Genomic DNA, 22,025 nt, shown 5'->3' on the forward strand with positions numbered 1-22,025 from the left:
GAAGAAATAGATTTAAGCAATTCGAAAATATTTCTACAGGATCAATATCTAGAAACACAATAGATAAGAAATATTCTTGTTAATTATGAAAGATTACCTAAGTGCTTTAATAAATACGGAATTAAGTTTTTAAGTATTTTATTTCAAAAGCACTAAAAGTAATATTCTGTAAAAAAACTGTACACGTTTCTAGTAATACATCCTCTTAAGTTCTATTAGTCTGATATAGATTTTAGGTACAACTTAGAAAAGCAAAGTCTGTAAGACTCCATCTTCAAAATAGCCAGCAAAAAGCTGAGCTAGATTCATGACAAGTAGTAAAGCACCAACTGAGCAAGCAAGCTGAGTAAGCTCAAGGCCATGAGTTCAAACACAGGTACTAGGAGAAAATATACACTTATACTCACATGCACACACACACACACACACACACACACACTATATTCATAAAATTTATAAAACAGCATACAGAAAAATAATCTATTATATATACATATATATATAGAAGATCTGCAGTTATCCATCTAGATAGAAAAGTTCATAAACTACAATTTGTTTTTTTTAAAGAGTCTTTGTAGTTTCAAATCAAATGTGAAGGTGTCAAAAGGCTATTTACAGATTTATCTTAACCAAGATGGTTAATATTGTAGGACACAATGTCAGACTTCATGATGTTTTTACAAAGTCAAAGCAGAAAAACAATTCAGGAAATTCAGATCCTTTCATTGGATCTTAGGAAAATTCGTCGGAACCTGTTGTAGGCTGATAACCAATCAAAGACTCTTTACCTTCATCCACAATCACATCCACAAGCACATGTGGTTTATCGTAACCAAAAGACGTGGGAGCATTTCTCAGCGTTATGGGCTCTTGTCCTTCGGACTTCACTTCAGCTTTATTATTTGGGAGGAATTCAGAGTCCGATACAAGGCTGTCTGAACCCATGAGGCCACTGTCATAAGCATTTCTGGAGTGAGAGGAGTTTAAGGTGAAGCTGAATGGCTCTGACTGGTTACTATCTGAAGGGGTAGAATTTTCTTTGTTTAATGGAGTCAAAGGGCCACATGTGACCAGATCAGAAATATTTTCTTCCGGAGTGAGCACTTTTATTTCGCCAGCAAGTTCTTCTGTGTTTCCTGCTGTTCCCAGATTGTCTTGTGTATGCAGGCCTGGAACCGTTGCTGAAGATGCCTGCTCTTCACCACAGATCACCGTCTCATTTTCTGGGACCAATGGCTGGCATGATGTGATGAGCGATGTATATTTGGACTCAGGCTTTGTCTCTGAGGTAACATTTCTTACCACAGAGATCTAAAGGTAGAGCAATCAAGTAAAGAAAGTAGATTGTTAAACTTAAATGCCTATTTTCAAAACCATCCAACCATCCATTTATCCACCCACTCAACCAATGAAAGAGGGCTAAAAGTAATGGACCACCAAACGACACATTTAGGATAACATATCTGGCTAGGGTAGTGTTTTTTTCTTTTCTTTTTCATAAAAGTCAGTTAATGCATCAACTTCCAAAAGGAAACACGTTCCATTTGGGAAGGGAGTACTACATCTTGATGTATCTCATCATCTGCCTTCAACAGTAAAAGGTTCAGTGTCTCATTAATACTGATAATTTATTTGGTAAGGTACATAATGTATTTTACTAGTTATAGAACCTGCTGAATCCTTCACATATCTTTCCTTTATGAAATTATTTCCTGTGAGTAAGAGACTGGAATGACAGGGTCAAAGGGCATGGTGTGCTTATGAGACTCACCATCATGCTGTAGCACCTGCACACGTACCTTTCCACCAAGGCTATGCTATTTTCACGAGCACACACCAGTTTTACTAGGATTAGCACTATTAGACAGGCTCGTTTTTACTGCTTTACTAAACAGTAAACAACATATTACAAGGTGGCTTTGTGCTTAATTACTAATAAGAATGACCATTATAATTCATATCTGAATTGTCTGCTATTGATTTTTCTTACGCCCTGTCTTAAAGGTAGTCTCTTTTTCATAGAAAATTTCACTATGTCCTATGTATACCACAGTGATTATTGATACTCAGGAGGCTGAGATCTGAGGATCAGAGTTCAAAGCTAGCCTGGGGAGGAAAGTCCCCGCGACTCTGATCTCCAATTAACCACCAAAAAACCAGAAGTGGATCTGTAGCTCAAAGTGGTCGAGTGCTAGCTTTGAGCACAAAAGCTCAGGGACAGCACCCAGGCCCTGAGTTCAAGCCCCAGGATCACCAACAACAAAGAAAGATCAAGTGAACTACCAAAAGAGGTTCAGGTTAACAAGTAACAAGTTAGCATCTATAGCTAAAGGAGTATATCTAAATACATTACCAAGGATTTGGGTAACATGATGTTTTTCCTAAATGGATTCTTCATAAGATAATACACAAGTAATGGGATAATGACTAGAAAGGGTATCAAAACAGTGACAACTGGAATCCAAATGGAATCTAAAAAGAGATAAAATACAACTTAGAATTAAGAAAGAATAGTGCTATCATCTACCAAAATGTCTTAGCAATGTTCGTTAACAAATTTGTACATTAGTTAATTAAGAAGATCTGAATTTCAAAGAACACTGAAGTAGAACTCAAAGGAAAAAGCTAGACATCTCTCCCAAATTATAATCTGATTGGTTCCAGCTCTGCAGGTCTGAAACTTGCTGGGAATACACCATCAGGCCCCAGGATAGTAGAAATAGCATCTCCTCAACAACTCCTTATAGCCTCAAACTTAGGGTATTTTCAGGGTAACACTTTTCTACTAGTCAAAAAGACAAGAGTATTTAAGTTCCTCCTAGCTGGATGTTGGTGGCTCACCCCTACAATCCCAGCTACTTAGGAGGCTGAGATATGAGGATTGTGGTTCAAAGCCAACCTGGGCAGAAAACTCCGTACGATTTTCATCTCCAATAAATAACTGAACAATAAAGCTGGAAGTAGAGCTGTGGCTCAAATGGTAGAGCACTAGCCTTGAGCAAAAAAGCTCAAGGAGAGTACCCAGGCCCTGAGTTCCCAGGATACTCTCTCTCTCTCTCTCTCTCTCTCTATTCCCCCTACTCCCTCCCTCTCTCTCTCATACATACACACATACTACATCACACACAAATTCTGTCAGTGTGTATAACTCTTACATACTTTAGTTTTTCTTTACAATTTTTTACATTTATTTCAAGACTGTAAAATACTTAGAAAGAGCCATAGATGAATACACACATACATAGATACACCCACACAAATGTATTTCATAGGAATAATATAGTCTCCTTGATGTCAAACAAGATATAAAGAATAATTTTATAACTCAGGAGTGTAGTTCAGAGAATGTGCCCCTGTGGGTACTTTTGTGCATTTTGTTCTACCATGGCTTTTTCTTTTTTTGCAGGGCAGTGCTGATACTAGGGCTTAAACTCAGGGCCTTGAGATCTCATTCAGCTTTTTTGCTTACTGCTGGAGTGCTCTACCACTTAAGTCACACCTCTAGTCTGGCTCTTTGCTGATTAACTGGAGATAAGAGTCTCTTGGATTTGTCTGCCCTGGTTGGCTTGGAACTGAGATCCTCAGATCTCAACCTCCTGAGTAGCTAGAATTATAGGCATGTCTGGCCTAGTTCTGCCTTTTATTTTTCACATTTTTCATTTTTTATTGTTCATTTTTTTTTTTTTTACCATTTTCCCCTAAGTCCTCTCTTCTAAAATTGAACAGAATACAGAATCTATATATCATGGGAGTATTTGGTCCTCATGGTATCTATCTGTCCCTCTAATTTCAATTCTAAAGTTACCTCTTTCAAATAGTAACAGTGTAAGTTACTACTGCTTACTGGAATTTATAACATGCCCCCTACCGTATGTGAAAAAGTAAGACATATCAACATAATGAATACCGGCACTGGGTTAGAAGTCTGGGGCTGAGTGTCTAATACGCAAAGACATGAGAGGGTTTGCTGCTCGCCAGTTAGTGCTGCCACCGTGTGGCCAGTGTGTTGCTCCATTTTTTTTTTTTTTTTTTTTTTCATCCAGGCTTTAGAAAAGTTTTATCTGGGGCAGGTGTATTAGTTCAGTTTGCTTATTAAGTAGGGTTTCAGTTTTCAAAGTGGATAATGACAATGAACAGAAATGCTCTCCATTGTTTTAATTCACCTATTTAAAATGTTCATCTAATGGCTTCAAAATTATTAGTATGAAATCCAGGCTGAAGTTCAGCAGAGATTTCCATTCTTCCAAGAGATATTTGTTAAATAAAATTAGAGCTGAAAAAGGAGACATGCCAACTAATTCCCCAGAAATACAAAATACTCTTAGGGTTTATGAAACATTATAGGCTAACAAATTAGAATACTTAGAACAAAACCAGATAGACCTAGAACTCAAACTACTAAGGAGAAAACTTGGGAAAACATTTTAAGATACAAGTGATAATTTTCTGTCTAGGGCTTCCAAAAAACCACAGGAAACAAAAGAAAAAATTAAAAAAATGGAATTACATTAAACTAAAAAGATTCCTTACTGAACCGAGACAGAAAATATACAGAATAGGAGAAAATAGTTGCCAACTTGTCATCTGACAAAAGATTAATATGAGAGAATTCAAAAACCTTAACAGGGGCGGGGAATATAGCTTAATGATAAAGTGCTTGCCTAGTAGCATGAAGCCCTGGGTTTGATTCCTCAGTACTACATGAACAGAAAAAGCTGAAAGTGGCACTGTGGCTCAAGTAGTAGAGTGCTAGCCTTGAGCTCAGAGAGGCTCCAGGACAGGCCAGGCCCTGAGTTCAAGCCCCAGGACTTTCACAAAAACAAACAAACAAACAAACCCTTCACAACAAAAACTATCAAATGGGCAAATGATATGAATACATACTTCTCAAAAGGAGAGGAGAAATGAAATGATCAACAAATACAAGTGTCTGCTGTAAATTTAGATTCTAGAAGTCTCACAACGGTCTGTATCTCTCTTTGTCTTTGTGAGAATAACATGGACCATTTTTCTACCCTCTAAAGGCCATGTTCCTCCATCAGCTATTGTAGAATTAAAAGAACTTGCCCTGGAAGATCACGAAGATACCCATGGCCAGTGCTATGTGTGGGCCCTGCAGACTACAATGGGTATCCTGGGCACAAGTCCCCTGGTGGCACTTGAACTTCCATACACTCCTTTTAAGAACCACTGACCCTATAGCATCCTGCACCAACTTCCCCATGCAGTTCTCAGACCTTGGGCAGGTATGGGTGCACCCAAGGACTTACCTCTTACACTGCTACTGGAAATGGTAATACAAACTTCTTTTGTCCTTTCAGTTGCTACAGCCCATTCACCTGAGACTCCCTGTACTGAAATACAATACTCAGAATCCAGTGAGGACACTGGGATGCTGAGCTGGCACTGAGTCTCGTTGCAATTGTCTGCGTGAACATGTTTTGGAATGAGGCTCTGCATGGAAAAAGAAAAAGAAAAAAAAACAAATAAAAATGCATGCTTCTTGAATCTGCTAAGTAAATAAATAAATCACTGTATCTATCCTGGTTTGACACCTAAGAAATACATGAAAATATATCGGGAAATATATATGATGAATATTAAGCGTGTCTGAAAACAGCTTTGCTATCAAATAGTAAGTCCATCTGTTTCTTCAACATAGCTATAGAATGTGTATCTGCTACAATGTTCTTTATATTACAATAAACTTGCTGTTTTGTTTTGTTTTGTTTTGTTTTTCTGCCATCCTGGGGCTTGAACTCAGGACCTGGGCACTGTCTCAAGAGCTTTGTTTCTCTACCACTTGAGGTACAGCTCCACTTCTGGCTTTTGCTGGTTAATTGGAGATGAGAGCCTCATGGATATTCCTGCCTGGGCTGGCTTCAAACTGTGAGCCTCAGATTTAAACCTTCTGAGTAGTTAGGATTACAGGTGTGAGCTACAGGCGCACGGCTCAGGTTTGTTGTTTTTGTTTTGCTCTGTTTTTAATAACAAGAATGCCAACTGGCAACTGTTAAACCAATAAATATTCATTTGTCCTATTGCTACAATGCTAATCCAGGATCAACTGGTGAAGCCTGGTGCAAATGACAAAGGTAGTGCTTTGGCTGAGTGTTCTTCACAGGTCCCATGGTGGTGGTCCTTCAGTGGCAGAGCCCCCCGCAAGGTCTGTGGGGACATTGAGATCCTGGTCTTCCTCTCTTGTCTAGTTTGAGATGTAATCACTTGAGTTAGAGGAGCAACTCAGTGCTTGCCCAAAATGTGTGAGGCATAGGAAAAATAGAATTTGAGATGTAATGATTTCCACTGTGATGTGCTACCAGAACTGAGCCATCACCAGAACCGAGCAAGCCAAGACACCCTGGCTCTGAGCCTTGGAAACCTTTTCTCTACGTTAGTTGTTTCAGGTACTTTGTTGTAGGAACATGGGTAAGTACTACGGGTAGTAGGTGGGGCCTAACTTCAAATACCTTACAATTTAGTGTAGATATCAGAAAGAAACACAACTGAGAGTAAAGAGTACAGGGACAGGATTCTATATGGAACGAGGAAATAGCACCCAGACATAGAAAAGGAAATGATATTCAGAGCCAGAAAAAAAAAATTGAAAGGAGAGATGGAGTTCCAGTTGGAGACCAAGGAATAATCAGAGATGGGCTAAGAGACAGGCAAGGGAGGGCATTGTGTGAAAGAGTATGGAACTTCTCAGTAGGGTACCAAGCATGGAAGACAACAAGGCTGAATGGATGAGGGACGGTGGCTAGAGAGGACACAAAAGGCCGGATCCCCAAAATCTCCTAGGTCATGCCATGGAAGGGAATTTAGGTATTTTCTAGCTGATGGCATATGTGGAAAGGTCTTAAGCAGTAGAATAACACATATCTGCCCTTTGAAAAGACAACTTTGCTAGTAGCTGAGGGGCTACTGGAAGCTCTAACTCAGATGTTACTCTGCTGTTTAAATCACTCGTAGGTGCCACACCCAGGATCAAAGCCAAATACCTGCAATGCCCTGCCTTTCCTCATTCTCTGTGGCCTCCACCCCACTGGCTATTGCTCTCAGGTGCCAACTCAAGCCTCTGCTGGCATCTCAGCCCTATAGGGTCCCTGTACCTGACATGCTTTTCTTGCTTAACCCACGAGTTTCTACTCCTGACTTCAGCCTTGGCTCCAGTTAACACCTTCCCTGGAGGCCTACTCCGATCCACTATTATAAACTATGGTCTCACCCTTTTAGTTGAATTGCTTCCACCAAAAGCTGAAATTAGTCTCATCTTCTCAGTGGTGTGTACAGATTATAATTCTAGATTAGGTCTTTCTATAACAGACCAAAACAATAAAAACCACACAAAAATAACCAAACCCCACAAGTGGTCACAAACACCATACCATGTCATTCGTTCAAAGGTGTGTTTCTTCCCCAAAGTCTATGATCCATAGGTCTTGCTTAAAGATTCACAAGCATTCCACTTACGAATATTAAATGAACCAACAACCTAGGGGTAGCTATGGGATAATTTCCATTGAACAGGTACAACAGAACGACCTACCTTGCTCCCATTTACTCTCAGATACACGTTGTAGTCGAACGTGTGGCAAGAGCCTTCATACATAGCTTCATACATAATTCCTTCCACTTCTTCATTTATCTCAACTAAGGGATGAAATATATCAGCAATGATCTCATCTTCCTTCCTTCTGACATTTAGTGTAGGTGGTCCAATCTCTCCTGGCGAGAGAGAAGTATAATTAATACTAACCATGGGATTTCCTAGTACAGTCCATATGATTATCAAAATCCATCAACCAGTCTACTTTTTCTGTTATTGGTTCTAATAGAACCACATTTAAACTTCTCCCCAAAGCCCTAGAAGCCATTCTAAATATACCTCAAAAAGAAGGTCAGACATTCTCTTATCCAAACCTCTTTCAGGCATTTTAATTTAATGTATAGCTTCAGGGAAATACAATTTGTTATAGTTGGTTCAAAGAAAACAAAAAAGTAAAAAAGAAAATTTTAAAAAAGAAAAGTAATTAAATTATACCAAGTTAAATATGAAAAAGAAAATGAAACCCTTGACATAAAAGAAGCTCTATTAAATATATGTTCCTTTATCTTTGTTTCTATATATTTAAGAAACTTGGCTTCTACAAACTTTCTGAAAGGCCACTTTAGTTATCTTCGCTCAGTGAAACTGTGACTTCACTACTCTTGAGTGTCTGGAATAAATTTAGGCTTTTTAAGAATTTGTCAACAGGGGGCTGGGAATATGGCCTAGTGGCAAGAGTGCTTGCCTCGTATACATGAGGTCCTGGTTTCAATTCCTCAGCCCCACATATACAGAAAATGGCCAGAAGTGGTGCTGTGGCTCAAGTGGCAGAGTGCTAGCATTGAGCAAAAAAGAAGCCATGGACAGTGCTCAGGCCCTGAGTTCACGGCCTAGGACTGGCCAAAAAATAAATAAATAAATAAAATAAAAATAAAAAAATAAGAATTTGTCAACAGTTTGATCTTTACTGGAAAAGTCAGAATCAGATAGTCAGCTATTTAGCAAATGTTCACTGTGTTTTCGACGTTTGTAACTTTGTTGGTAAACCATTTCTCTATGCCTCAAATATTCCCTGGGCACCTACCATGTGCCAGGCAGGTCTACTTTTCTCATCAGTGTATCTCAGGCATAGTTTCTTGAACACGATGGGCCCTTGATGAGTATCATATAGACAGCAGTGTCAGCAGACAAACTTGTGGATTCAGGGGAGTAAACACATTGAGAAGGCCAGCAGAGGAAGGGCTGATGGGGAAGCTCAAGGTGGTGCCATATGCAAAGCAGAAGCACAATCAAAGCAGGGGAGATCACACGCAGGGCAGCAGCTGAAGAAACAAAGCACAGAAGCTGAACGAGAAGGAAGTGTTGCTAAAAGAAAAGTAGACCAGTGCTGGGTCAGGCAACCAAAGGGTTTTACCCAGGAGAGAGATGATTGCTTGGGTAAGATGGGACACATAGAAGGAGTGACACTGAAGATTCTGGAGCTGGAGCGACAGTGACATCACAGGTAAAGTAGGCCATGGGTAGCTGCTGGAAGAACCAAGAGCTAACAATCACAGGGTTGCAGATGAAGGAATAATGTGTGTGTGTGTGTGTGTGTGTGTGTGTGTGTGTGTGTGTGTGTGTGTGTATTTTTCCTTTGTGCTGGTACTGGGGCTTGAACTAACTGTAGTTGGGCACTTTCTCTCTCAAGGCTGGTCCTCTACCAATTGAGCCCCACCTCTAATTTCAGCTTTTGGGTGCTTCATTGGAGATAAGAGTCTCACAGACTTCCCAGTGGGCTCACATCAAACTGCAATCATCAGATCTCCGCCTCCTGTGTAGCTAGAATTACAGGTGTGAGCTAGCAGAGTCCTGATTTAAAATGTATTTGGTTATTTAAACTTCTGAGGACTTTAAGGACTAGGCAGAGAAAGAAAACAATGAGAGACAACAAACTCCTGTGTGAATGTAGAATGGAAATAAATGACAAGGAAGATGGGGAGGGGAAGGGTATTGCCAAGAACAACTGGAGAATGGCCATATATATGGATTTATACTGAGCGGATGTTTAACAGTGCGTAAGTTTCAAAGTGATGGTTGTCCCCTGATCATATGTGTGGATCTTGGAATGAAAGGAACAATAGATAAAGATTCTCTAAATTTTTGCAAATGTCTTAGGCATTGTGATCATTTGTAGCAACTGCTAAGCAAAGCAAACTTATGCAGAAGACAAACCTATTCTCCAATTTAAAATTTATACATGGGCTAGGAATGAGGCTTAGCAGTCGAGTGCTTGCCTAGCACGCATGAAGCCCTGGGTTTGATTCCTCAGCACGACAAAAACAAAAAGCCAGAAGTGACGCTATGGCTCAAGAGGTAGAGTGCTAGCCTCGAGTGAAAAGAAGCCAGGGACAGTGCTCAGGCCCTGAGTCCAAGCCCAGGACTGGCCAAAAACAATAAAGAAAAAGAAAAAAGAAAAAAATTATACACATGTACATTCTACTCACCTTGTTTGCACAAAATAAATTCTTTGGACTGTACATAGGCAGATTCTCTTTGTCCAACTGTAGCTTTAACTCTTGCCCAGAGAGGATCTGCTGGGTCATCAACTTGGTTGAAAATAGAACAGCAATGATCAGAGACATTGGTGCAGGCATCATGCCATTCTCCATCCCTAAAATGGCAAACAAAGAAACACAAAGGTAGCTTTGTTTTTGCAGTAATTTGAACCACCTCTTGCTTTCTTTGCTCTTGTTCAAGGCTCAGAGCTGCTAAAACAAACTGAGTTAAAATAGGATGGAGGAGCCAGAGCTTAGGAAGCCCTTCCCTTTTTAGTTAGAAATACAGGCATCCTTTCCTAGTTCTTTGTGTAATCTTATGTTGCTGCTCAAAGTGCTGACTTCTGCCTAGTTAGTGTCTACTTAAGGTGATTTGGGGGTCATTCAGACATCTCTGTACCATTTTATTCTTTTTTGGGGGGGAGGGAGTTGCTATTACTGAGGCTTGAACTCAGGGACTTGGGCTTTCACTTGACTTTTTTTTTTATCGTGGCTGGAGCTCTACCACTTTGGCCATGTCTCCTGTTGTAGCCCTTTGCTGGTTAACTGGAGATAAGAATCTCATGGGTTTGCCTGCCCAGGATGGTTCTGATCTATAATTCTGAGATCTCAGCTTCCTGAGTAGCTAGGACTATAGGCTTATCTCCATCATTTTTTTTTAAAGAAAAACTTCTGTTACAAAGAGGCTGTCTAATTATATTATCATTCCAAGCTTGAGTGTGTAGCTCAATGGTAGAGCTCTGACCTAGCATGCATGAGGCCCTGGGTTCAATTCCCACTACCACAAGAACAGGGCAAGCCCACCAAACATAAAACTCCCTAAACTAGAAAAAAAAAAAACACACAAAAAAACTCAAGCCCTATACTTTTCTTAGCTTAACCAGGGGATCAGCATTTCTCCAAGGAAAAAAATAGACTGGAGTTTCTTCTTTTCTATCCTTATCCATATTATTACCTATCCTTGTAGATAGTCAATTTATTGGTTTTACGTTTTCACTTTCTGTAATTCTTTGACAAAAATTAAGGCAATACCTAGATAAACATTTCTTCTCATTCCTTTTTACTTCCCGAAGAGTACACTATGCATGCTTTATTGACTTAGTTTTTTTTTACCTTTTAACAAGACATCCTGGAAATCTCCCCATGTAAGTCCTAGAAATTTTCTTCATATTTTTGCTTAAAAGTACATAGAAGGCCATAGTGTGGTGAGCAGTCACTTGTTTGATCTATCTCCTAAACATGAAAAATATCTTTAAATTGTATTTTTATAAGTGTAAAAGGATAAATCCATAAGGTGGGATTATTAGGTCAAAAAGCAAATGCATGGGAGATGGAGATGTAACTTAGTGGCAAAGTGTTTGCCTGGCACATGAAAGGCTTTGGGTTTGATTCCTAGCACTGCCAAAGTAAACAAATAGACAAACAAACAAGGTAAACACGTAAAATTGTGGATGATCCTTCCCTATTCCTTTCTCCAGGCTAGGTAAATTTTGCACTCATGCAAGTCATGTATGAGAATGCCGACGCCTCCCACTTTCAAAGGGAGTGGGTTTACAAAGTTTTGCATGTTTGTCAATCTAGTAAGTCAAATAGAACAAATTGTGAAGGAAATATTAACTTCACGCCTATCACAGTAGTAACAAAATGAATGAATGTGAAAGATATTCATGGATTTACAGAGAGCAGCATGCACACACATTCATACAATTTCTCCCACAGATCGTTTACTGAACGGAACCTGTGTAGTGGACATCCAAATAAATACATCACCAATAACGTAACAACCACATTCTCCACAGTGAACACAAAAACTGCTTTGTAGAGAGCTTGATAGAAATGTATAACCTCACTCAAACCATGATGGAGAATACAAAATTAATGCACATTGAAGTCACTCTTCTAGTTTGAGAGTCCTTGAGCTGTAGCTATTTATTCAGAGTCACTTCTGGGAAATTTTCTGAAACCGGCTTGTGAAGTGAGGGGGAGAGTGCAGAATAGTAGAACGGTGACCGATAAAAAGGTATTGTGTACAAAAATAGATATGTTAAAATGAAGAGACCTGTGTAACTACCTGATGCTACTTGTAAAAGAAAGAGAGAAAGACATAAAAAGAGGAAGACAGAGAAACAGAGAGTGAAAATTAGTGGTATTGTTTTTACTTCAAATTTTACAGGAAGACTAAGAGTCAGGAAGACTCTTAGGACCAGTTTGCTTCCTTAGCACTTCTGGTCACCTATAGGAAGTTCAGAAAGTACAACACAGAGTTGTGAAATATGCAAAAAAATTTAGATAAAAGGAGAATCAAATAGATACTTAAAAAAAAACACAACAACGCTCACCTGTAGTTCTTTACCTGTACAGTAAACACAGGTTCCTGTGTCATGTTCTGGTATTCCCAACACAGGACAGGGTTCAAGTTATAAGCACTGATTATCACACCCGCTGGTAAAGGCACTAGAAGAGATTCAAAAAGGAAAATGGACAGTAGTAAGAAACTAACATTATCATGAGAAAACTGTATGAGATTTCATATTAGTCAAATAAGTTTATTGGAGAAAAATAGCCATCATTGCAATAGATACTAAGATCATTTCAAGTAAGAGTAAATTTCACTCTGATTTGATCATTCCACATTGTGTACACAAAACGCTTATCTGTTCCGCTTTGAATACTCTGCTGGAAAGTTATACACACACATTTAATAGAATGTTTTAAAACTTATTCGACTTATCATGTTAAGGGTCAACTTTTATAATTTTCTTGGGAACTGTATAGAAGTACTGATTCATTTTAAAGTATGAAAACATCATTGTGAAATAATGGAAATGTAAATACAAAGACAAATTTATTGCAAGGGGCAATAAACTCCCATTATATTCAAGGTCTATATAAATAAAGCTACTACCTAATACAGTAACACTCCTTAATTCACTTAACTTCAGAATGTGTGCTGTGTAACAGCAAAGACTGACATCAATGTCCAGAGAAAAATGGTCACAGTGGGATGGCCTGTGTCATTCTGAAAGCCACCTGCCTTTCAACCCTTCACCACCGAGTGACAGTGACGCCCTTAACACATTCTGTTATGGCAGGCGTGTGTGAAGACTCACTGAAGCAGTCACTGACACTGACAGTTCCATCAACATTTTGCTTTGGGGGATGTGAAGGGCTTTTTACAAAACACACTCACTATTTCTCTTTGTCTTCCCTCTTTTAAGTCCTGGACACCTAGCCCAACCATTCTTTCCATGATTCATTTGTCCAGGCTCATATGCTAGACAAGAAGTAGAAAGAAACCAGGTGACACCTTCAATGCTTTGCTTAGAAGCCTCCCGAGCATGTTCACACCAGGCACATTTTCAGCTTGCTAGGACTGAAGCAGTGGGAATTAACGAAAAATTTCACCTCTATACAAGGATTCGCCCCCACCCTCTGTCTTCCCACTTTTTTTTGCGGGGGGAGGAAGGCAGTAATGGGGTTTAAACTCAGGGACGGGTAGGCTCCCTACTTCCTAAGCCATGCCCCAGTATTATTATTTTTTGAATAAATTTTTTTTTGTTCCAGGCCAACTTTGGACCCTGATTCTCCTATTTGGTCCTTGCATACCACTTTGGTTGTAGATGTGGACTTATTTGTTTAGATAGGATCTTGTTAACCTCTAGCCTGGGCTAGTCTCAAACCACAATCCTTCCTATCTCTGCTTGACAAGTAAGGGATTACAAATAAGAGCCACCATACCTTGTCTACCACGCCTTTTAAGCCCTTTTATATATTTATGCCCAACTGAAATGACTGCATATACTCAAGTCTGAAATTCCTGTTTTGAGGAAAAGGCATACAGAAGTAAATTCAGACATAGGAAAGGGTACAGGAGCACACACAATAACTGACTTATGAAGCCTTGGTTTTTAATGTGAATCAAACTATGCTTTCCATAATTTAAAGTGTAACACAGTTAGTGTAGGGTAAGTACTTAAACCGTAGCTTTCAAAGCATTGATGGCAGGCAGAAGTTTCCATGAATTACAGCAGACAGAAATTACTATGAGATAAAGCTTCTGTACATTTATGCCAAAAGGTGTAAGTGGAGTTTTATCTGGATCAGGAAAGAAGTCATGGGGTTATTAGACATCACCTGCATTTTTTGCCAAAACCACACGATACGCAGGAACAAGTAGTTTTTTTAAGTTCAAGTGTGAAGTTATAAATAGCTCTACATTCAGATTAAAGTAAGCAAGGATCACTACAAACTATTATTTATGATGTTTACATTGTGTAAAGAGAAACGTATGCAGAAGATTATTTTATCTATAAAGCTTTTTTTCCATTTTATGGATTCATGTATTGAATAAGTTTAATAAACAGATAAGCAATGATATAATAGGCAAATACAAACATTATGAGGATTTTAGATTTTTAAAGAGTAAATTCTTATTCATTAAGAATAAAATACTGTTATTTTCCTGAAATATAGAGCTGGATTTCAACAAAACTTAATAAAGTAAGGCACAATGTTTAATAAGGCAAAATTTACATAGTTAATAAATGATTATAATGTTTTGATGTCTTGGAGGGGGTAGGAAGTATGCAACATAGCTTAGCTTTTTTTTTTTTTTTTAAGAATCCTACTGGAATGATTTTATAAACTGAAATAAGGTTAGAGATTTTGCCATGTCTTGAAAAGTCCCAGATAATTGTGTGTAACTCATTGCTTCTGGAAATGAACTGATAATTAGTTGGTGTACAATGCAAGCAAACTACCAAGAATAAACTTTACCTGTTTTAAGATCTAATTCCCTCAGTTCCTCTAGAACTCAAAGCGGAGGGTTTAATAAAACCAAACACAGGAGTATCTGCTTCTCACTATACTCAAATGCAATGCAGAAACAAAAGGAGGGCTGTGGTTAGAGCTGTTTTCTTGGAAAGTTGCTAAGCTAGAGGAGACAGCACACCAGGGCAGTTAAGGGACAGGACTGACTGGATGGCTGACGATCACCGAAGATGAAGTCCTGCCACTGACAGAGTGCCAGGAATGTCCCACAGAGCCAAAACTCAGCAGTCAGAAACAGCTCTGCAGGAATAGCTGCTGGATGCAGACTGGCAAGGGAACCATAGCACAGACACCAACAGATAACTATCTGACACTGCACACTTCCTTTATGTGGACAGGTGACAGCCAGAGGGTACTGCCAGTACTCCATACAATAACCAAAAGCTGTTGTGTCTTTGAGGCTGAGCCTGAGGAGTTCATCACACACCTTAACACACAAGTATAAGGACCACCAAAGATGGGCACACCCAAGCAGGAACAGAGCCACAGTGTCTGCAGATGTCATCGCCCAACCTGCTTACTGACCTGGACATCTTGAGACATCTTTGCAATTATTGTGGTTTGGGGGGCAGTGCTGGGGAATTGAAGTTATGAGTGTAACACAAAACAACTCAAACACTTGGGTTTCCCAGACACTTGACTATGTCACTACTTTTCCTCGCTTCCTCTGAGATGAACTTTCAGGTCTACAGTCCAGCCCATTAACACTCCAAAAGAACAAACTGTAGCCCAAACACAGGCACTGGCAACCTGGAAGGCCATCCAAGAGCCAGCACAGGTGTCACTGTGGTTTTTTCTTCCACACACTGGAGATTGTGCAGTTAAAATCAAAAGCAGAGGAGCACAACGAAATCCAGAGAAATGCACTGGAAATGCTAGAAAAATGTACTTCAGTGCATTTATATATTGTATAGACAGACATTACATATCTGTCTGTATCTATTTATATCTATTTATATATTGTATAGACTTTTCTATCTATACAATATATAACAATATGTAATTCAGGATATATCAGAAATCAATGCTTCTGTATGTAGGTTTGCATGATCTGCTATATTCTGAATTTTTGAAATAACTAATATAGAATTCAAAGAAAGTACTAACAATGCTACACACACTATTACCCTAAAGTACTGATTGAGCTAGTTAACACCCCCAAAGCCACAGGTCTCCCCGTGGTCACCAGGCAGACATGACTGCTGCCAGGACAGGGCTTGAAGACACATGAACTTTGTGGTCGCAAGGAGCATCACACTCTGGAGGAACCTGTAACCAGAAGGAAGAGCGTGGTACTGGTTCAACTCTCTGTTCCAGGAACCTGAGTCATTCTTTTCTCTCCACCCACATCCAGCCAGAGTCCTAAATGTCCCCTCATCAAAGGTTCTCCTGTCTACACTTGAATGACCACATCTCATGACTTAAGCACAGTCTTCTAATGGGCCTCGTGCCATTGCATATGCACTCAGAGCATGATATAAGATGACTGGCCTTTTTGCAGTTCACTAGCTCATCTTGCATAAAGACATTCCCCTTCGTAAGGGGAAGGCCAGTGGCTGCCAGTGGCCAGGATCGGCCACCTCAGTTTTGTTGACTTGTACCTGTACTTCTTTCAGGAATACCTTGCCTCTTGTTTTGGGAACTCCTTCACCTTTACCCATCAAAAGTGTGTGCTCCCCGCTCCCCCGCCCCCCAAGCTGGCAGTAGCCATGCTGGGCAAATCAGAGCCTTCCCCCTGAGATTTTGTTAGGCTGAAAGAAGCTGCAAGATTTTAAAACCCTGGAGCTATGAACAGCTCTAAATCCTGCCAAGTAGGGAAAGCTGTCAATACTCAGACCAACCAAAATATGAAATGCTGAAATCCAGCCCTTTGCATTCCTGCTTCTAGCTTCCTAAGACTCAGTTGGCATCTTTAGCATTCTCTTCAACTCTTACTTGAATTCCCTGAGCTAATAAACTCCTCTGGGTCCTCTATGATGACATACATTTTATACCACTGGTTCAACACTGTTTCACACTCAAGTCTCTTAAGACTGTACTTCCCATTCTAAGGCTTGGTGAAATCCTCCCAAACTCCCTTGCAATCAGTCATATATATTGTGTCTCTTTGTACCCAGTGCACAAGTCCAAGCTCTTTGTCACAGCTGTGCTGTAATTGCCCTAGATAGAATGGCAACTGATAGACTCAGATAAGAACATGGATTAGACAAATCACAACAGGTCCCCATTAATACATGGAGACCAACAACACAGACTTCACAGGTGGCTGTGAAATGAGATGTGTGAAATGTAACAGTGCCCAGCACTCAGCAACTGTTATCAAGTATGGCTGAAGATCCTTGAAAGCAGAAACCATCAACCACAATTATCTTCTCCAAACTTGTCACCACCTCTGTCTCAAGGAATGACTATTTCTTCCCTGGATTTCTGCAGATGGAGACAAACAGGGGGCTGGGTATGAATGGCACACACCCTGGGAAGAAGTCATAGGTGCGAGGCTCAGCAGGGGTTCAAGTCTACTGATTTACCCGCCCCCCCCCCCCCGCATCCCCATTATCCTCAACTTCAGAGTAAGGATCTTCATTATTTGTTTGCCAGGAAAAATCAATAAGCAGGCAGAAATAAAATGCTAAGCCATGAGAAGCGACCCAGGGATCCCAAGCCTCATTATCTAGGGATCTGCAGCCCAGCCTTTTCCAAGGCCTTACACACTCCCTGAGGACGCACATACACACACGCACCCTGAGGATACATACACACACACACATACTTCACACACTTATATCCTGAGGACAGAGACTCCAGGCCACAGCCTGGGCCACGGCCGCCCTCCCGAGAAACACATTGAAAAACAGACTCAGAACCGGAGACGCCAGGGGCGAAACTCCAGCTTGAGCCGGCGGCCGCCCCGCAGCCGACCCCGGGGTGCGGGGTCCAAGGTGAGCTCGGCCGCGGAGGCGCCGGGACTTCCCGGCCGTGGCGATTCCCGGCCGCCTCCATCCCCACCCAGCCGCGGCTCGGTCGCGACTCCCTACCCGAGGACAGCTCTGGATCCGCGCGGCTCGTCACAGCCCCGCTCCCGGCCTGCACCATAACAATCAGGAAGACCACGAGGGGAGTCATACTGTCACCGATCGTCTCCAGGTCCATCCCGGAGCAGCGAAGGGCGACTCGCGGTGGCGCGGCGCGGCGACCTCCGCTCCGCGTCACGTCCGCCCACCCGCCCGGACTACCACGCCTGCGGGAGGCCGAGCTAGGGTGGAGGGGCGGGGCGGAGCGGTGAAAGCTGAGCCGGAGGGGGCGTGGCCTCGACGGGGACGGGAAGAAGAGCCTGACTGGAAGGCCTGGAGTGGACGAGATCGGGAGGGGCGGAGCTTGTGGCGTTGGGAGGGCGGGGGAAAGGCTGGTGAGGCGGGGCCTTGGTGGGGCCCTGGGTCTGGGTGGGACCGTGACGGAGACTCCCGAGCCGCAGGAAACCCGGAGACTGGATTCAGGCCAAGGTAGTGCAGGCGGCGCCTGGGGCCCGGTGGAAAGGGTTCAGGCGAAGAAGCACAGTGTTCCAGGTCAAGATCCAGGCTACTGGATGCGTGAGGAACTTGGATCCAAAGGTTACTTTCTTTCAGCTTGGCACCACCTTCTGCAATTCCTCTTCCTGTTTGTGCCCTAAGGTCGCAAAACCTTGCCCTACTCCACTCCTAGCCACTGGTAGATGTGCGAGGTAGCCGAGCCATCTAGGCATCTTGGAACCTGGGAGTTTAGAATCCGCTCTGAAAGGCCCTCTCCAATCCTTCCAGGACTAAGAGCTGTTGAAATGGTTTGTGCGTACACTCACGACCCAAATCTAATGGGCTTGGCCAAGAGAAAGCTTCTTGGCAATGAAATGTCCAACAACGAGTCATTTAGCAATCACTCGCTTAAGATCTGCTGTCTCGCTTCTCTGACCTCACCTATTATTAGTCTGCATTTCTCCTAGTTCACTCCATCCACTGTGGTCTCCTTGTCCTTACTATGGGGTTCAAGGAGGCCCATGGCTACCTCACCTGCTTCCATTCTCTGTGTAATCTGCAAAAAATCGAACTTGCAAGCTACTCTCCCATCCTCTTAACCAGACTGCACTATCATAGTATTTCTTCATGATGCTTTTTTACACCTACCCCCACTACAACGCCCCCCCCCCCAAGGTGGATTTTATTTTCTTTCTAATCTGGAATGTAAGTCCCATAGTGCTGAAATCTTTGCCTGGCACTCAATTAGTATTTGTTGAATGAAAGAATGTACTATTATCCTAGTTTCAAGCAAACTTTTGCAGAGAAAACAACATCTTGTGAAGACACTGTACAGATTAAGAATTATCAGGTAGCGCATCTAATTGATATTACTAAATCCCTTCGCTCAATACTTCTCAAACTTTCCTGTCTGTGGGATCTCTGGAGATCTTCTGAAAAAGCAGATTCAGATCCAGCAGATCTGATTCAAGGTGGAGCTTGACATGCCTTCCTCAGACAAAGCACTCAAGAAGAGCCAATGCCCTTGGCTTGGGTGCATCAACACCTGCATGTTACTTTAAGTAGGAAGACTTGAGTTGCATCTAGACTTAGTTTGGGGGAATATTTCATTTGATGTGTTTATGATGTCTACCCTATAAAAGGCACCTTCTAGCCGTTGCAGAGTTGCAAGGATAAATAACTGATTTGGGTCATTTAGAAGTTGGTGGGCTAGAACTGATCATATTTGCAGTGTAATCTGAAGTGGAGATTAAATTGTTCAGCATTTTTTAGGGAATTCTGTTGAAATTAACCCCCCATGAAAGGTAGGGGCAGGAAGTGGAACTGAGAAACAAGTTATCTGTGATACCATGCCAACAAAGGCTTCGTTTCAACAAAGCTCATGGGAACTCTGAACTGGGATGGCCTTGTGGCAGGGTCCTGAATGGGAGTGAGGGGAGAGGCCACAAGCTCCAGCGCTAATGCAAGTCAACTCTTGAACAGCATGTGACTTTGGGACTCCTATGACTTTAGCTGAGGCATTCTCCCAAAGAAGGCTGACAACTGAGCGTGTCTATTAATAGCACTCCTACTGACAGGGAAAGATAGGATTCTGTCTTCTATTCCTGAAGAATAATTTGGGCAAGGTTGAACAATCATAGCCTCTACTGCAGAACACTCTTCTAAGGCACGTGGAGGCTAATGCTGCTTATTAGCCATTAAATATTGCTGAATGAGCAAGACAGAGATGGCTGCTGTCCTCATGGAGTTTACAATCTCCTGAGACGGGCATTAAGCTGGTATTAGCTATGTACTGAAATGTGACCATTATGCCCCAGGAGAGCAAGGAGATTAAAGGGACATCAATGGGACTTCACTCAGCCTGAGTTTTAAGGAAACTCTCTTATAGAGGGTTTATTGTATTGTGCCCTGATAAAATTAGAAGATAAGGGGTGATCACAGGCTAAGGAGTAGAAGGAAGATACATACTTTTTAAATCCAGTCTATACATTGCTTGAAGCCAACACAGGAGCTAATATGCAGTGTGCTCACTTCCTCAATTGATTTCCCATGCCTGATGGCTGGACAATATCTTAGTGTATGTTGGTCCCCTCTGTAGCCTTTGGTGAGTTTTTAAAACTATTAAAACAAATTTGTGTGGTCATTCTAAAGCCAAATATTCATGGAAGTGCTGTTCAGGATCATATTTTGAAGGCCACACTCATTATGGCTTAGAGGAAGTGAATAGGCCAACATGAAAATAAATGAAGAAATGAGAAATACAGTGTGATCAGTGAGAGCAGAGACTAGGCATGCAGCCCACACTGCCTAGGCTCTGGCACCTGTGCTCCAGGGCAGAAGGTCGGCATGGTTCCCTTTCAAGAGGACACCTTGAATTTTTTCCAGTGGAAACATATAGTTCTGAATTCTCTTGGTCATTCTATAAATGATAGCCAATACCCTGGTTTTGTCGCAGCTCTTATTACCATGTGGATTTCATGGAATGTGTATGTGCATGTATGTTTGCGAGGAGGGTGTTTGTGTATATATAGTATGTTCTATACCAATAATTAATGAAATCATATAATCCTTGCCAAAAGCAGCAGTAAGATTATAGGAGCATGAAAGGGACTTGATCTGAGTTTTTTGTATATGTAAATATGTATATGTGTAAATAGATGTATGCGTAAATATGTGTATCTTAACACATATACAAGTAATATTCAGTTGTCTCTCCTTACTGCTAGAAAATAAACTTCTTGTTTTCTTCATTGTCGTATGCTCTGTACTCAGACAAGTGCCTGTCATTCTCATTCATATTTTTCTAACAAATGTATGAATGAGGAAAAGAAGCTCATAAAGAGATGTGGATTAGAAGCAGGTAGAGTTAAATTTATGATTGATTAAGCTATAATTGGATCACTGGGGAGAGTTTATCTATTCTTATCTCACACACCATTCTTAGCTGCCTTGCTGACACCTGATCTTGTCTGACAAAGAGCTGGCTTAATGTCAATTGTCTTTATACGGCAAAATGGAGCTCTGCCTAGGATAGATGGTACATGCTACATGGCACAATGGCAGACAGGGCTCACTACTGACTGCCAACCCCTTTCCTCGGTCTCCTTCTCTCTCACTGTTTTCTCACTGAAGAGGCTGGGTCCTACTGTTCCAACCTTTGTGAGAGCTAAGTGTGATCATATGACATAGTGTTAGTCAATGCTGCCAAAACAACTGTCGTTGTGTATGTGTTGGAGGGGATGGCAGCACACGGTGGAAGCCATCTTTCATTTCACACAATGAACAGATAATACCGGAGGGTTTGCAGGTCTTGACCATTTTCCTGTTTTCTACTTTAAGTGTAGACATAATAATATCTCATTCTGCAGTAGCCATCTTGCAAACACACACTGATACATAAAATTGGAAGAATTGGAAAATGAACTTGAATCAAAAGTATCAGCCTTGAGCTACTGAACCAACGCCTGTACTACCTGCCTGTGGTCTCTTCCTAGGGTAGAAATAAGCCAGACCCTATTCATTGAAACTAGTGTCAACTGGATTTTCTGTTAATTGTGCTACATTTTCTCTCACTGGCAGACAACCCTGAGTCCTCATTCAGAG

At 41.3% G+C, this 22,025-nt stretch overlaps 1 protein-coding gene across 1 annotated transcript; it reads right to left on the reverse strand.

The window, feature by feature from the left end:
- Positions 1–496: 496 nt before the first annotated feature.
- Positions 497–18,153, reverse strand: Ifngr1 (interferon gamma receptor 1). Its single transcript, XM_048354169.1, has 7 exons — positions 17,952–18,153; positions 12,426–12,540; positions 10,036–10,202; positions 7,550–7,728; positions 5,271–5,454; positions 2,354–2,472; positions 497–1,311 (listed from the first exon to the last, which is right to left on the reverse strand). The coding sequence occupies exons 1-7, from the start codon at positions 18,064–18,066 to the stop codon at positions 733–735; spliced, it is 1,458 nt and encodes a 485-aa protein (XP_048210126.1). The 5' UTR covers positions 18,067–18,153; the 3' UTR covers positions 497–732.
- Positions 18,154–22,025: the final 3,872 nt, after the last annotated feature.

Source organism: Perognathus longimembris, chromosome 9 (assembly GCF_023159225.1).
Source record: "Perognathus longimembris pacificus isolate PPM17 chromosome 9, ASM2315922v1, whole genome shotgun sequence".
NCBI lineage: Eukaryota > Metazoa > Chordata > Mammalia > Rodentia > Heteromyidae > Perognathus > Perognathus longimembris.